The 17,127-nt window shown below is 36.4% G+C and overlaps 1 protein-coding gene across 1 annotated transcript; it reads right to left on the reverse strand.

Moving 5' to 3' along the window:
- On the reverse strand, positions 1–5,344 carry LOC134750630 (uncharacterized). The gene is made up of 3 exons (XM_063685849.1): positions 5,204–5,344; positions 4,869–5,124; positions 1–777 (listed from the first exon to the last, which is right to left on the reverse strand). Exons 1-3 carry the CDS (start codon positions 5,342–5,344, stop codon positions 455–457), a joined length of 720 nt encoding a protein of 239 aa, XP_063541919.1. The 3' UTR covers positions 1–454.
- Between the last annotated feature and the right edge of the window lie 11,783 nt (positions 5,345–17,127).

Raw genomic sequence — 17,127 nt, forward strand, 5'->3', positions numbered from 1 at the left:
GATGGATTATAAAACAAATATCACAGTTTAAATAAAATAAATAAAAATAAAGGATGTAAACTAACTTATAATGATACAATATCAAGTGGAATAAATTGAGGACTTAGAGGAAAGGACTAGAATTAAATAATCGAACAAAATAAAATTATATGTACAAGTAGTGAGTATCGAAAATCATTGTGAAAACAAAATACACAAATACGGATACCGTATAGGGTCTGATATAAATACTAATATAGTATAACAAGAAGGGCCATACAAACTCAGAACAACCGTTTATGAAAACAACAACACTCCCTTACAAAGGGATCAAATAAATAGTAATAAATAAACTAAGGCTAGCAATAAATAAGCCTGCTTAAATAATCTTTAAAGTAAATGCCCGCATCTCAATGATATTGACTATAAAATAGCGGTCATAGAGTTGATCCTTGTGGAAGTCAAATGGCTTAAGTTAATCAGACTTGACGTGAGCGCCGTAGGCGAGGTTCTGGGCATCATCGACGGATCGTCCCCAACCATGTCCGCTGCTGGCGTAATGTTCATCATGATGAGGGTGGGCTACCACCTCGTAGCTGGTTTCATGGTGCTTGTGGGCCAGAAGCTTCTTCAGGGCGAGGATACCGGCGACGAGGAGAGACACCTTGGCGAGGAGCAGGGCTTTGGTGGCTGCGAAGGCGATGATCGCAAGGAACAGGGGGATGAGAGCGGTGATCTTCAACTTGGCGAGAGCTAGGAGAGGCAGGAGCTGCTTGATCTTCTTCTTTTTGCCACGAGCTGGAAAGGAGAAAAATATAATAAGTCGACATACAAAAGCTTATGAAATGATGATAGTACAAAATTATATCACAGTTAAAACATGTTCCGCTGCCGTGATTACGAGTACGATCACCTACGACATAATGATTAAGATGTAAGGTATCGTTTGAATTTAACATGATAGCAACTTTTATAAAATTTAGGTCAAGTTCAATGTTAATGTCTAATCTCTCAAAGAATCCCAAGTATTTGTGCAATTTACATTTTGTTTAATCCTAAATTTGAATAACCGGGTTGTATTGTGGCTTAGCCGCATTCTTGAGGATCTGAGTAAGTTGATGTACTAGTATACCTAATATAACGGTACGTTTAATCCTGCTTAACCGGGTTTTAATAAATAAACAAACATTTTTTATAAAGATCTACTGTTTTTTGTGACGTAATAGAAGCACTTAGTCTTTAATCTTTCGCAGTTATGTCGACTTACGGGATATTTTAAAATGTTTATGTAGGTTGAATCTACTACATACATACTTACGTAAATATGCAAAGCATTACATGTTCATCCAAATCATTAAGTACTGTTTTATATGTTACCAAGAAATCATTTTATAGCTATGTTGTTTCTTGTTCAGACCAAAGGGCATCTACCTACTCATTCGAAAGCAATTACATCTTTGAAAGTTAGAAGCCAGTTATGGCTAGATTTCACGATGACTTGCTCACTCGAACAGCTTTCCATGAAAGTTCAATGCGACAGAAGGACTCGAGTACCGACTACCTACTCTAATGGCCGGAGCAAGAATGCAAGTACTACTTTCACAGCGACGAGACAAGTGTTAAGTGGCAAGTGCGTACTTGTACTCGTTTGGAATATGAATGGGATTCTAATTATGGTAATATCAGGTACTGTGCGAAGTGAAATCAAAACATCTGGATCAACTAGTGGTCTTGAAATGGTTTTGATGAAAGCTGGGATACAGTTAACATAGAGATAAGGTAGCAATGCTTCTAGAATTTAGGTATTATTTGTGTCGGGCTAGGAGTATCGTATAATTAAAAACTTTAACGAACTTACCTGCTAGTGAAGTTCTATTTGAATTATATTATGCCTAGCCCGAGACACGAGGCGCCCTAGCAATGTTTTCCTCCTTATTGAAAGCTGGAGGTTACAGGCAAAGCTCATCAGTAATTGCAGGAGTGCTTTACAGTACCTAATGAAGATGTCACCGGTGTCATCAAGTGAAGAAACACGAAAAGGTTTTACTATGAATCGTAACGAATTAGGGTATTTTTCACGTGCAATATAGGTACATAGTTCAAATAAATAAATAAAAAAGTACAGAAAGTCGTCCACATAGCAGTAAACGGTACAAAAATCAAGTTGCATTTTACATAATAAATTGTGTTGAAAACGAGTCCTTGATTGTGGGAGGTTTACGAGAAGATACCGTTGCATACACCGTCAAAGATATATAAACAAATATCACTGTATTACAAAGGATTAAGGTGCAAACTTGTAAAGATATCTTTAACGTCAACAGTACGATCAACAAGGCAAGCTCACGCACAGCTATATAGCCATCCAGAGGCCGCGTGTAACCGATGCTTATGCTACATGACCTGACAGGCATTCAAGCGAGTCTAGAAATCTACGACAGACTGAGATTTGTGGCGGTCATTCAACGCATCCGTCTTTCTAGGTAACACGATGTTTGTGTCGTTCTAGATTGATGTTGTAGGAATAATGAGGTAAAAAGCTTCTAGTTATTGAACAAAATCAAACCAGATGGTCAACATTCCGGGAAAGTATAAGGTAAGACTAACATAGTTTATTTTGCTCGGGGCAAGACTAACAGTATGAGGATAGGTACAGGGTTGTTAATATAGGCCGTTAGATTATCGTTTCATAATATATTATAGGGAGGCTAATATGATATAAAAGATAAAGATAAAATATATTTTATTGTGTAAACTAAGGTGCTAAACTACTTACATTTTTTTTTACTTATATGGTACAAAACCAACAAGCAAGTAAGTGTTATCTGACCTCCGTACTAGTGTGAACTGTATCACGGTGGGTCAGGATTCATATTGATGTAGAATCTACATCAAACCTGTATTTCTGGGTGCATCGTAACTTTAACTACGTTATCGATAGCCGCTACCTCAATTACATTCAAATTTAGAACATCTTTGAGAAACAAAGAAATTTGATTTGGCCTCTATTCTAATATCAGTCGAGATGACGGTTTATTCGAAATGAAGTGTCAGTTGCAAACAATTTTGTCAAAGTTACTTGATGTCAAACGATATAATGGAAGGCGGCCGCTCCCGACTCTAGTCTGTCTTTGAATAATAATAAAAAAAACGAATGCGTGACATGCGCGAAAAACTGCATTATCGCCATTCGACGTTTAATTAGTTTGTAAGTAACATAAGGCTGAGTAAGTAATCCGAGGAATGGTAATAATTCTATAATAGAACCGGTATTTTACATTTCACAATTTAAAATTGTCGAATAACACTAAAACTGGTGTTTAAGTAACAGTAAAGTTGTTTTGATCTCGTTTAAAATGGTCATCATTACTGGCCCACTTAGACCTTCTGGAGTTGTGACCATTAGGCAAATAAGCAGTTATTGTTTGACCACAAAACTCTTTGTTTTGCTCCATTTCTTTTTTTAACCAAGTGTAAAATATTGAATCATTGAGCTAAATTTCTTTTTCTATTTGCATTTCGTAATCTTGTTTTGTTGGTTTCGTAATGGTTGTAATATTAAGATTGGAAACCGAAAGGTCTTGGCAAGCTTTACATGTGTTTGTGGAGTAAATGTCTCACGATTTTTAGTTTGCGCTAAGAATACGTTACCTACGGTAAAGTTATCTCGTCTTATGTCATTGTCATGCGTCAAATTAGCACGCATATTTACGAGGTTGCATGTGACTTATTCTTTTGTTTCGATGTATAACACAATTGCTCACAGTTTTTGAAGTAAAACTTTTTTAGGCGCGACTAGAGGGTAACTCAGATGTTTTGCATGTGACTTTTTCTTTTGTTTCGATGTATAACACATTTGGTCGATTTGTAAGATAGTTTTTGAAGTAAAACTTCTTTAGGCGCGACTAGAGGGTAACTCAGATTTTTTTTTCTGACGGAAGTAACGCTCAGTAGTGACACACGCACAATAGGACACACGTCAAAGTGCCAACATAGCGATAAACGTCATCGTCAAAGAAGTTTTTGAAGTAAAACTTCTTTGACGATGACGTTTATCGCGTAAAGATTACACGCACACACTTTTTTTTTGTTGATAAATTTTACAAAATTAATTTGATTTAATTATTTAACCTATTGTCCAGTTACGATTTTTTTTACATGTAAATCTGACATGATCCTGATAGGTGCATATTTTTTGCACGTTTTTAATCGGATTGATTTACATTATCAAAATAAAATAACCAATAATTTGTATATTTTTCAATAACTACTTATGTAGAATTACTTTCAACAAAAAAAGGGATATTTTTTTAACAGTTTTATAATATTTTAAATCAAATGTAAATAATCCATAAACATGCGAACTATTAAAATACTACACAAAATACGAGAAATTTACCAGTTTGTTCCTAAATACACATATGTAAGCGACATTTCTGTTACATGCATGCCGTGTTTGCCTATAATCACACAAGCAATCTTATTTTATAACTTATATAATTAATAAGTATTTTTTTGTATTTCACCTGTTGGCAAACCTAAATAAATAAATAAAATAAATGCATTTAAATATTTGTAACATAACGTTTACCTTATTCACGTGATTTTTTGCCACAGTTCGCTAAAGAATCCTGAGACCAGAAACCTAATCCCAAGAATTATCCCAGACACACATTTGTACAAATGCCACAGTCATTTGACCTTTGCAGCGTAGAGGGATTTAAATTATATTGATTTTAACTTACACGAACATTACTATTTATTTAGACTACAACAGATAGCTTGGGGCGGGTCAGGATAACTTGAAAAAATAAGTACGAGCGATGAAGTGCAGTTCTAGTTTAAATAATGGGATAAGATTATTTTAGTTATAACTTAAACTTTCTTACCTTCTTCGAGCGACCTCCTCATGCCTTCAACAGCGAAGGACGGCAGCTTAAACTGGATGACATGGTTCTCCAATAGATCAGCAGCAGAGTCCACCAGCCGCGACTCCACGAGCGCTTCCCTGGCTCGAGGCTCCTCAGGCAGAGGATCCAGGGCACGAGCAGACCTCGGAGACCCGTTCCCGACTAACGTCACTCCATCAGTCAGACTCAACTCCCGCGCTGACGACAACGTCTCCACATACTTTAATGCCTTCTCCTGCAACCAAAAAATACTTTTAACTCATGCACTTGTTTAACTTAAACACATCACTTTGATCACATCACTGAAGTCCAACCTTCAAACACAGAGACACATCGCCTTCAGAACACTCCTTCACCACACCCATAACACTCCCGACGATCCCCTGATCTTCTTTTTCGGCGGTGGGCATGCCCCGCGCCACTGCGACCAAAACTAGGACAGCTAAGCACCTCATGTCGTCAGCTCAAACAACCCCTAATGAAAGTTAAGCACCAAGTGTGCCCACGCAGTATAAAACGGTCTGTTTTAAGCCTATCACCCCCACCACGGGTGTTACGTGCGGCCGAGAAAACTGGACCTAAAAGTTGACGACAAAGGTGCTACGAAAATGATATCACACTGATACGGCGTTGCGTGGATGCACGTTTTTCGGGGTTCATTAACATTTCGTGTTCGTGTGTGTGTGTGATCCCGGATCAGTAGACGCGCCACATTGTGTGAGATGAGGCTTCTTCCCTTTGGGACCATTCTTGTAGTACCACGACTCCTAAAGCTTTTAGTACTCATATACTTATTCGAAAAACAAACCTATTTTCCTTTGAAACGCGCACAATTTGTCACAAATGTACTTATTTCAAGCTTAAAGCTAGTCTACTTTATAATTGCTGACCTGCTTGCGAAGTACGTACTGGTTTAAGTACTTAACGTTTTTGGCATTTATATCACGCGTGGCCATTGGAATGCCATTATTATACTGACTAAGGTTGTTTGAAGTCGCTCATACGTTTCTTTGGCGTGCTTGAGCATCTAAATAGTATGATTGAATGGTGGAAATCCAGTTAAAGTTTCTAATGTTACATGTCTTACTTGGTATTTAAATATAAAACGTAAAAGTACTTAAATGAAATCGAAGCAGGGAGCAGCTTAACTAGGGAAGCACTGGCAGTGCACTCTACTATAGGTATGTAACTAACGAACTACTTCGTAGGTTTGTAGTTCTATATTCTTGATGGTGAGTAAGGTTGCCAGAGCTCCCGAAAATGCGCTATTATGGCTATTATTAAAGAGAGATCTCATATCTTACCTATAAGGGATGACACGTCTGTGACACATTTGAGCCGTCCTGCATCGATAAACGCTTAACCGCTCGCCATCAGATAAGGTATACACTCATTTGCCACTGTCGTGACAAATAACATGTTAGGCTAGGTTAGGTTTATTATTGTTATTTATCTCAATCTATAAAGAGCGCTGGTGGCCTAGCGGTAAGAGCGTGCGACTTGCAATCCGGAGGTCGCGGGTTCAAACCCCGGCTCGTACCAATGAGTTTTTCGGAACTTATGTACGAAATATCATTTGATATTTTACCAGTCGCTTTTCGGTGAAGGAAAACATCGTGAGGAAACCGGACTAATCCCGACAAGGCCTAGTTTCCCCTCTGGGTTGGACGGTCAGATGACAGTCGCTTTCGTAAAAACTAGTGCCTACGCCAATTCTTGGGATTAGTTGCCAAGCGGACCCCAGGCTCCCATTTAGCCGTGGCAAAATGCCGGGACAACGCGAGGAAGAGATTTATCTCAATCTATTCTGTAGTCTATTGACTATTCATAAGTATTATTCAACAACTCAATTCTAAATAAAGCCCGTATTTTAATAATGAAAAGTAGCTAAAAATAATGGCTGCTGTGGGATAAATGCGAGCATTCGATTAGATTACTATGAGATCCTCAATATTTTTGTAAAATTCTAATATAACAATACGAGGTATCTAATAGTTGGTGCATTCCACAGACCAAAGTGCATCAGGTGCAACTCAAAAGTGCCGTACAGAGCGCGCCGGCGAACGCATCCGCGCCAGTGCAGCTTTCTGATACTAAAGTGGAGTCCGGCTTCAATTAGAAAAGTTGCTTCCCATTAAGGCTTTGTTTACTCATAGACTGGTCAGGATTTCATACTGGACGTTAGTGAATGAGTTTCATGAATTTATCAAGATCTTTACTGCAACTTTCTTATTGAGCAAGGACATAAAAGCTCAGTGAGATATGCAAAAATTTAGTTTGTAGAATTTTTGCGGAAAGATGTTCGCTGTTAAAATGAACTTATATTTAAAGACTAGTAGACTAACGGAAATTCTAATACTAGTCTTTAGTATATATATCTTATTGAATATAGGCATTCATATTTGTTTATTTAAATACAGGCTGACATAAAAATACGTTGACAACAAAATTGTAGGAATATATTTCTTACTTGCACATTTTTTGCAAAATGTAATTAAAACATAACTACGGGTTAAATAATTTTACTACAAAATTAGTTTTATTTTCCAGCTTTGAACTTGATACGTAGTGCGGTTCCTTAGCTCGATTTAATATTGAGGTATAGTCCCATCCGGCAGAAAGCACGAAACTTGGCATTCTTTTTAGCTTTTAGGTTTATAAGAATAAATAGAAGTAGAAAGTAGAAACACGCCGAGAAGTTATTGTTTCCCTTCCCCCCCTCCAACTTTTACATCCCCATGACCCAAAAAGAAAAACCAGCCTGTATACATTCCGTCACTGACTGTACTGAATTGTTTGAAGTGATTTAGGCTGATGAAATTGTACACCTCGTTATCCAATTCTAATCTCAAATTATACATAACTGCTTTCACTGCAGTATTACGTTAATTATATTATAGTTAACATAATCAGAATCACATACCTAAACTTATGCTATTACGTAATATCAAAGGTAAACGTAAGTACGTTTTCTATACGTTTAAATATACCCCTAGGGTCACCCTGCCTGTGAAGCCGATGGTCCTGGGTTCGAATCCCGGTAAGGGCATTTATTTGTGTGATGAACACAAATATTTGTTCCCGAGTCATGGGTGTGTTTTCTATGTATATACGTATGTATTTATCTTTATAAGTATGTATATCGTCGCCTAGCACCCATAGTACAAGCTTTGCTTAGTTTGGGCCTAGGTTGATTTGTGTAATGTCCCCTAATATATTTTTTTATATAAATCTGTTATCGGTCTACAAATTCTAATGTGCTCGATAAGATGTTATACAAGATTATAATTTGATACATGTGTGGATGTCTAAGTATTTGAATTAAAATTATCAGGCCAATGATATTGGAATCATATCAGCTAATTAGCGAGAGTCGCCATCAGATGGAGTCGAGTCGCCAAGTTGATCACAAATACCTGAACATGCACTTAACCGCTACAATGTATCTGATAGCGACTGTAAGTGTTGAGTGTTTTTAGTAGCTTTGCTTTAAAAAGCTATGACTATGATCAGATTTGAAAACCCGGTTGGCTTGATATCTCAATCGGTAGGCACTGAGTTACTAGTACTATAGAGACGACATACCAAACAATGAATTTGTCACAATCACAACCTGTACCACGCGACCAAAACGTCGTAAGCGCCGTGAAATTCATGGCGCTTACGCATTTAGGTCGCGAGACTCACGCTCCGCTTCTAAGATTTGATGCCAGCAGCAACTCATGGCACAAAATACTGGTTCTCTGTGCCGATTCTATACGTTAGTAATAATAGTTCAATGTCGATAGGTGGGTTTTTTTTGAGCGTATTGATTTCATAAAAAAACGGCCAAGAGCATGTCGGGCCATGCTCAGTGTACGGTTCCGTAGTTGCAAGTCCGTCTTTTGGGTGCTACTACTAGTGTAAGACAAATATCCTTTGATCAAATTATAAATTCCTTGACCGTAACTAGTAAAAGTTAGTAATCTCCACGTGGAAACTTCTCACCTCCTTTCCTTTGTTTCATGTGATTTGTCACTGAAATTTCCAAAAACTTTTTCAGTTTTTTATTAATTTTCCGCGACTTTAAGTTTCACTTTTGCAGGCAGACAACACTAACTTAAGTCATTTGTATTTTGTAGCATTAAACGTAATTATCCTAACAATTTCAACAAAAACCTTGACATTGCTTCAAAATCACCGAACTAATTGCGATAATACTCGAAACAGTGGGGTCATTGACTTTGTTTACGTCCAGTGAATGCAGGTTATCTTCTTTTTAGTTTTCTTTGAGCTCTAACGTAACTGTTTATTTCTAGGTCTCGAGCGACGTTTGTTTATTTACATACTATACGAGTATATTACTACTATAAGTACCTAGTATTTAAAAAAAATGTTGTTTGCTTTGGTAAATACTCATATTTGCATTAGACAAGTGGTTAGTCGACATAATTTCTAGAGATGCCCCAAATAGTGGTTTTGGCCGAATACCAAATCGCCAACAAAGCACAACGTTTGCTAAAGGGCCCTCCACACTCATGCGCGAATAACGGCGCGAAGCCGCGAACGCGAGTGTGGAGCCCAGTTCGCTGATCATGAGTGTGGAGGGCCCTTAAGATATATTTTTTGGTGAACAGAATTAATGAATGTAGTTAGTCAATCAAATCAGACCCATGACAAAAATAAAATATTTTGTAATCAATAATTGCTCAAAAAAGGGTTTTTGTATTTAACAACTTTCCAAGAATACATTTTATATATTAAACAGTTTTTGCTTATTTTTATTGTGTAAGTTTTAGGGTCCCGTATATCCAATGGGTAAAAACGGGACCCTATTACTATGACTTCGCTGTCCCTCCGTCTGTCTGTCTGTCTGTCTCAATAAAAGTGTCTGTCTGTCTGTCAGAATACAATTAAAATTCAAGTGGGGCTCCCATACAACAAACGCGATATTTTTTCCATTTTTAGGGTTCCGTACCTCAAAAGGAAAAAACGGAACCCTTATAGGATCACTCGTGCGTCTGTCTGTCTGTCCGTCTGTCAAAGCCTATTTTCTCCGAAACTACTGGACCAATTAAGTTGAAATTTGGTACACATATATAAGTTTGTGACTCAAAGATGGACATGTAACGTAAACAAATTAATTTTACCCACGGGGGCTACTTTTGGGGGGTAAATGAGAAAATTAAAAAATAAAGTTTGTCAAACTATATCGTGTTACATATCAAATGAAAGGGCTCATTGTGAGTCGTAAAAAAAATACATTTGAGATAAATGTATTTTTTTTACAATTTTAAGATAAATAGTTTAGAAGTTATTCAAGAAAATAGGCAAAAAATTACCATTCCCCCCCCCCCTTTATCTCCGAAACTACTGGGTCAAAATTTTTGAAAAAAATACACAAAATAGATCTTTACCTATAGATCACCGGAAAACCTATTAGAAATGTGCAGTCAAGCGTGAGCCGGACTTAATTACTTAGTTTTTGATCCGACCCCTACGGGTTTTTTAAAGACATTTCACATAAAAAATACATTTTTTAAATTGTGTAATGTACGGAACCCTTGCAACGCGAGTCCGACTCGCACTTGGACGATTTTTTTGCGTAATGGTACGGAACCTCTGCGTGCGCGAGTAGGTGCGACAGATATTCGGTATTCGGTATTTCGGATCAATCATTCAGTTTACACTATGCATTCCATGCTACTGATTTTATCTATCCACTAGGGTGATTCAAAAAAGTTTGTATGGGAAAAATGGAGACTCTAGCCAGAACTTTACCCCCTTAATTTGTTGCCAATACTATTACTGTAGTTACTATGTAAAGAACTACATATGTTTATAAAATTTATCTAAATTATAGTGGGGTGCTAAACTACTTTAAACTGTTAAGATAATGTTGAATAAAACTCAAAAAAGATTTTTTTTTTTAATAAAGTTTTATTTTATAGACAGTTCATCTAGAATTTACCTACTTACTCATAATTTCCTAATAAAATTACCACCGCAGCGCCTAGTAACTTAGATGCATATCATGAGCCGTGCACTGCATTTTGCTATTTTATTGTAACGTATGCTCTATCTTATCTTTAGACGCTGCTTAAATTCAAATTTTATATATTTTTCTTTTACCTCCTGAGACCCCGCGTACCATTTTTTGTACATATTTCACAATCTTTTTTAACTTTTAGTGGACAACAGATTGATTGGTATTGAGGGCGATGGAACTAAAAAAAGTGACGTACTCCGAAAGTGACGTACTCAGAAAGTGACGTACTCCGAAAGTAACGTACTCCGAAAGTGACGTACTCCGAAAGTGACATACTCCGAAAGTGACGTACTCCGAAAGTGACGTACTCCGAAAGTGACGTACTCCGAAAGTGACGTACTCCGAAAGTGACGTACTCCGAAAGTAACGTACTCCGAAAGTGACGTACTCCGAAAGTGACATACTCCGAAAGTGACGTACTCCGACCGAACCCTAATATTAGTGCTGTCTTTACTTTCGCTTTAGCGCAGGAACTAAGCTATTCCATTAATAAAGACAAAAGCGTCTTCAGTTTCCATCATAGAGTATCTTATACTAGAGCGGTACTGTCATAGTAAATTTTGTAACCCCAGTAAATTCACTGCCATCTGTCGACACACTTTAAAACTAAAAATAAATATTTATAAAAATACGATAAAATGTATTTAAATATGGATAAATGATGTTTTTTATTTGCATTAATTATTTTTATGATTTTGACCCATGTTCTTTCACTGATATGCGTTAAAATTATAAATAACAAACGAAACCGTCAACGCCCTCTATACGAGTGTAGGCCAAAACTAGTGGCGCCCTCTGATCGAGAATCAAATTTTCGTGATTTTCGAGGCACGTTTTTTCCTTAGACTGTATCTATCTATTACGGAGTTATATCTATCTTTGGTTTCCATTTTCCAATATCTCGACGACCGTCCAATAAATGCTATGCGAGCGAAAGCTCCTGAAATGTACACTTTACTAGCAAAGGCTAAGTAGCAGATAATTCACACTATGTTAGCAGCTACTTCTGCACATTTTTATTGCTTACTGTGGGTAGCTTTAAAAGCAATGTATTTGTATGATTGAATATGAAGGGTACACGGAAAGAACATGTTTTCGCCTAGTCACTTTAGTAACATTTTGAATAATCGCGGTTTTAAAATTTGGAACCATGTCAAAATGTATGGTAATTCCGTGACCAGGTCTTTTTTAACAAAAAAAAGTTGTGTTATATATATTATACAGTGGTAGCAAAAGATATAACTAATAGTTCATTAAGAGATCTACATTTTGAAATAAAAATCTCATTTTCCGAAAAAAGTGACTACTTAGACATGTTATTTCCGTGTACCCTTCATTTGTAATTATGTAGACTTCTTACTTCTTCTTCTTCTTTCTTCTTCTTCTTCTTTTTTAATACGGCTGCCAGTGGAAGTAGAATTATTCAGTCATACGACTTTCATTGTAGATGTTGTAGCATCTCGCTAACCTTTCGCGTTTTCGGGAAAACTAGGCAAGCAACAGAAAAAAACCGTACCCAAAGGGTAAAAACGGTACCCTATTAGTAAGACTCCATCACTGTCCGTCTGTCTCTCACCAAGCTGTATCTCATGAACCGTGATAGCTAGACAGTTGAAATTTTCACAGATGATGTATTTCTGTTGCCGCTATAACAACAAATACTAAAAAGTACGGAACCCTCGGTAGGCGAGTTCGACTCCTACCTACCTACCTACCTAATTTGGTCGACTATCAATTTATTTCAGTATAACTCTAAGGTCTGGTTCTAACAGTATGGTTTGTACTCCTATCTAAATCAAAAAACCTTATTGCAACGATATAAGGTCCACTAAAACTCAATTATTTCTCTTAGAATATGCTTATCAGTATCACAAACCATCACTCCTACGAGTCCTTGACCAAGAGAAAGTCCGAGCACAAAGGAATTCCTTGCGGCAGTGAATCATCTCTCGGTTGAACTATTTTAAATGCCACTTCGATATTAACTGATGTTTTAAGGGTCCGCGGCAAGCTCAGTTCTCCATATAAGTGTAAGGTTTGCTCTAAAACTTTGTACTTACAATAGGATAAGGTATAATTAGTTTATGTAGCTTCAGATACCAGTTCACAAAAATACAGCGAATTTAGGGTTTTCATACTAAACTTGTTTTTGCTCTATTTCGTTTGTTTTATAAACTGGAGCTATATAAACTTATTACACACCTAGATATACTTTATGTCATTGTATGTGCAAAGTTTCATTATAATCCAATACGTAGTTTTAATGAGAAGGTGCAAGGTGTTACTACGTTTGTATGGGAAGGTTTTGTTTGATTTTTTTAGAATGTTAAATTATTGTAAGTTAGCATTTAAAAATGTGTACAGTCGAAGGCAAAAATATCGATCCAGACAAATGGCTCAAAAATATGTGCACGACTTTATTGTCACATATTTTTGAAATTTTGGGAATGTATATATATTTATGCCCTTGACTGTACGCAAATTGTTTTTCGCTCCTAACTCTTATAATAAACTGAAAATGGGAATTACGTTTGTATGGAGAAGTCGTCAATTTTCCTCTTAATGATTAAGTGTTGCTGGCTCCCAAAGTATGTACCTTCGAAGGTACAGTATACTGTTTAATATACAATTAATTAGGTTAGGTACCTACCTATTACATTGCATTGGGTTCGCTATTGGAAGTTAAGTGGTAATGAGAGGCTTGAGATGCAGTGGATCATAATTACCTATAGAATAATCATTTATTAATTGATTAAGGTACATGTCTATGACTTAATCTATAGAACCATAAATTGCCTCAACCAATCGTTTTAGGGTTCCGTATCTAAAGGGTAAAAACGGGACCCTATTACCAAAGATAGATATAACTCCGTAATAGATGGATACAATCTAAGGAAAAAACGTGCCTCGAAAATCAAGAAAATTTGATTGCGTTGACAGTTTCGTTTGTTATTTAACAATTTTAACGCATTCCAGTGAAAGGACATGGGTCAAAATCATATAAAAATAATTAAGGCAAATAAAATTAAATAAAAACATTTATCCGTATATATAAATACATTTTTTGATATTTTTACTGTTAGTTTTAATAGATGCCAGTGATTTACTGTGGCACAAAATTTAATAAGACAGCACCGCTCTATCCCATTATATCCTCTTTGCTTCAACTAAGAGATTGAGCAAATAAGAAAACTTTAGATCACTGTGCGGCTATGTGTATAGACGCCTCCCCTAAGTGACCACTGACCACACAAACTCGAAGGTGTTCATGGACTTTTGTAACATAAAACGACGGTATTTATGTTACAAAATTCCATGAACACATTCGAGTATATGTCGCAGGCATTTTGTAAGAATTCGGCAGCCAGTAGAAATTTGCAAATTACCGAAGGCAATTTCTTAGTGCGCTTAGTAGCGTCAAACAATCAACTTCAAACGTTGTGGGTTTCGTAGGCTAACCATGGCTTAAAAAAAACTTAAACCCCACAACCTAACTCGACGGAGCCCCGCCCAGCGGGGCTCCTATTTAATTTCTGGGCGGTTTGCCCTTCGGGCATCTGAAGCTGCCTAACACACCTAACCTAATGATTTAGTGTGACGTCCGTGAAAACATTACACTTTGGGGAAAAAAGCTTAGGTAGGTGTAGGTTAGATGTTTTCATGGACGTCACACTAAATCAATAGGTAGGTAGGTTAGGTTCGGCAGGCCCAGAAGTAGGGAGCCCCGCGAGGCGGGGCTCCGTCTAGTTACAAAGTTGTGAAGGAAGTGTTTTTAGGTTAGGTTTAAGATCATTTTGAAAAGAAACAGTCCGACGAACTCCAGATTTGATGGACTCCCCAGCGTTTTTCATAGTTTCGATGTGCAGCGCCACGCGTGGTAAAGTAAAGAACTAATTCGACCAAAATGCCGCGGCAATATGTAAACGGCGGCGTTAATGCCGTATGGTATTTTACATAATGCCGACTTTTCACAAATTGACTTCGCCTTTATGCAATGAAGGCGCCGTTTGTAAACGGCGCCGTATGCACAAAATGCCTGCTACATCTCAGTCTGACTGACTATGTTTCACGTCGCAATATTTGGCTTATAGGTTAAAAATCAAACCTCGTAAGGTCCTGCTAAAAGTTGGCACCTACACATACTTTGACTCACACTAACACAATTTCTTCGTGCCAATTTTCGCATATATTTTTGGCACAATGCGGTTCCTCGTTTGCATAATACATGAGCACGCGTCACTCACATAACAATGAGCGGTTGAGTAACGAATATGTGTGCCAGGTTTAGGTTTCTAGCCTTAGGTAAACAGATACGTAACTTTATTTTAATGCCATGTTATGGTGTCAATTATATTATTCTAAAAGCCATTGTTAGTATTAATATCACCATAGAGTAACTTATACTAGAGCGGTACTGTCATAGTAAATTTTGTAACCCCAGTAAAATTCACTGCCATCTGTCGACACACTTTAAAACTAAAAATGAAGATTTATAAAAATACGATAGAATGTATTTCAATATAGATAAATGATTTTTTTTATTTGCATTAATTATTTTTATGATTTTGACCCATGTTCTTTCACTGATATGCGTTAAAATTGTTAAATAACAAAGGAAACCGTCAACGCCATCTATACGACTGTAGGCCAAAACTAGTAGCGCCCTCTGAACGAGAATCAAATTTTCTTGATTTTCGAGGCACGTTTTTTCCTTAGACTGTATCCATCTATTACGGAGTTTTATCTATCTTTGATATCACAATATTATTACTTGTATTTAGTGTAGTTAAAGCTGAGTTAAAGCGAGGTGAAATGTTAACTTTACTAATAGTTACTTGTTTGAATTTCTGGCTACTTCTGTGGGAGCTTGTTTTAGATTTAGGAACATACTAGTATGCACTCCAGGGATGCATGCGCATTTCATAAATGGGATCCATTCATGAAATGGGTATGCATCTGTGGAGCTTGATACATAAAACTAACTTTTAATGTTGTAATTTGTAGCACAGTAATCAATAAGTACATATATTAGGTAAGATAAAACAATGATAAGAGCGCACCGTCAACAAAATGATAGACAGTTTGACGAAATTTATGTAACTAAATTTGTATGTGAATATGTGTACGCTCTCTTACACCTTAGACAATAAAGTCACAGGGCGGACACGCTATACATCAAAAATCACTTGCGTTTCTATGTGTGAACGGCACGTCTGTACACGCGTCATGCGTCATAGTGTGAGGTTGCTTAAAAATAGTACTGAGCGGCCGGTAAACGGCCGTCAATCTGCTGTCGCGGGGCGAGGTAATTCGAGTCGGGGCGGGGCGGTGCGTGGCCGTTCTGTATGATAATACTATTACTTATTCTGTAATAAAGTCGTGTTCACATATTTGTGAGCCATTTGTCTGGATCGTTATTTTTGCCTTCAACTGTACATTGGTATAAGAAAATACAAACTTTACGTGGAAACTAAACTGTTATCTGTGTACGACTGTTTTTCTGACTGTGCACAACCGAGGTCTGAGGTACAAACTTTGTACCCTCGATTTTTGACCACCACACACAAATAAAAAAATAAAAAGTTTATATGACATTAACAGCATAATTATGTCGTAAAGGTCATAATTTAAAACACCTTTTGGGTTCTTGGCGTTCACAGAGTTAAATATTACTCTATTATAAAAAACATAGTAATAATATGAACACATTCGAGTAACCAACAGTTTAATTGATAACATCCGATTAAAATTAAGTTATAAATAAATTATTTGACTTGAACACAACAAAACATAAGTAAAACAAAATAAATGATAATTTATTAGTAATATTTACATTTTAATAGACGGTTATTATAAAAAAGATAGTATGAGATCCAAACTCGAATATATATAGGTAGTTATATAAATAAGATATAATTATGTAACTCATACTTATGTTAATTTAATATTTTTGATATTTACGTATACAAAAAAATACTAAATAAATGCAATATTCTATTTACATATGTACATGAAATCGATATTGTAATATTAATCAAACTATACTGTATAAATAATAAATATGTAAATAAAACCATATTTAGAATGAATATTTTCATACAATTCATAATTATACTTACGTAAATATATACTCTCAAATATTATATGTATGTACGTACATAATACACGTAAATATACTAAATATCGCGTATAAAATAAATACTTTAATAT

The sequence above is a fragment of the Cydia strobilella genome, chromosome 20 (genome assembly GCF_947568885.1).
Source record: "Cydia strobilella chromosome 20, ilCydStro3.1, whole genome shotgun sequence".
NCBI classification, from domain to species: Eukaryota; Metazoa; Arthropoda; class Insecta; order Lepidoptera; family Tortricidae; genus Cydia; species Cydia strobilella.

Excerpts from the sequence above, each read along its gene's own strand:
- LOC134750630 (XM_063685849.1), bottom strand. The coding sequence starts at position 5,344 with ATGAGGTGCTTAGCTGTCCTAGTTTTGGTCGCAGTGGCGCGGGGCATG. Across the intron at positions 5,125-5,203 it reads ATGTGTCTCTGTGTTTGAAG|GAGAAGGCATTAAAGTATGT; the intron begins GTTGGACTTCAG and ends TTTTGGTTGCAG. Across the intron at positions 778-4,868 it reads GAGGAGGTCGCTCGAAGAAG|CTCGTGGCAAAAAGAAGAAG; the intron begins GTAAGAAAGTTT and ends TCTCCTTTCCAG.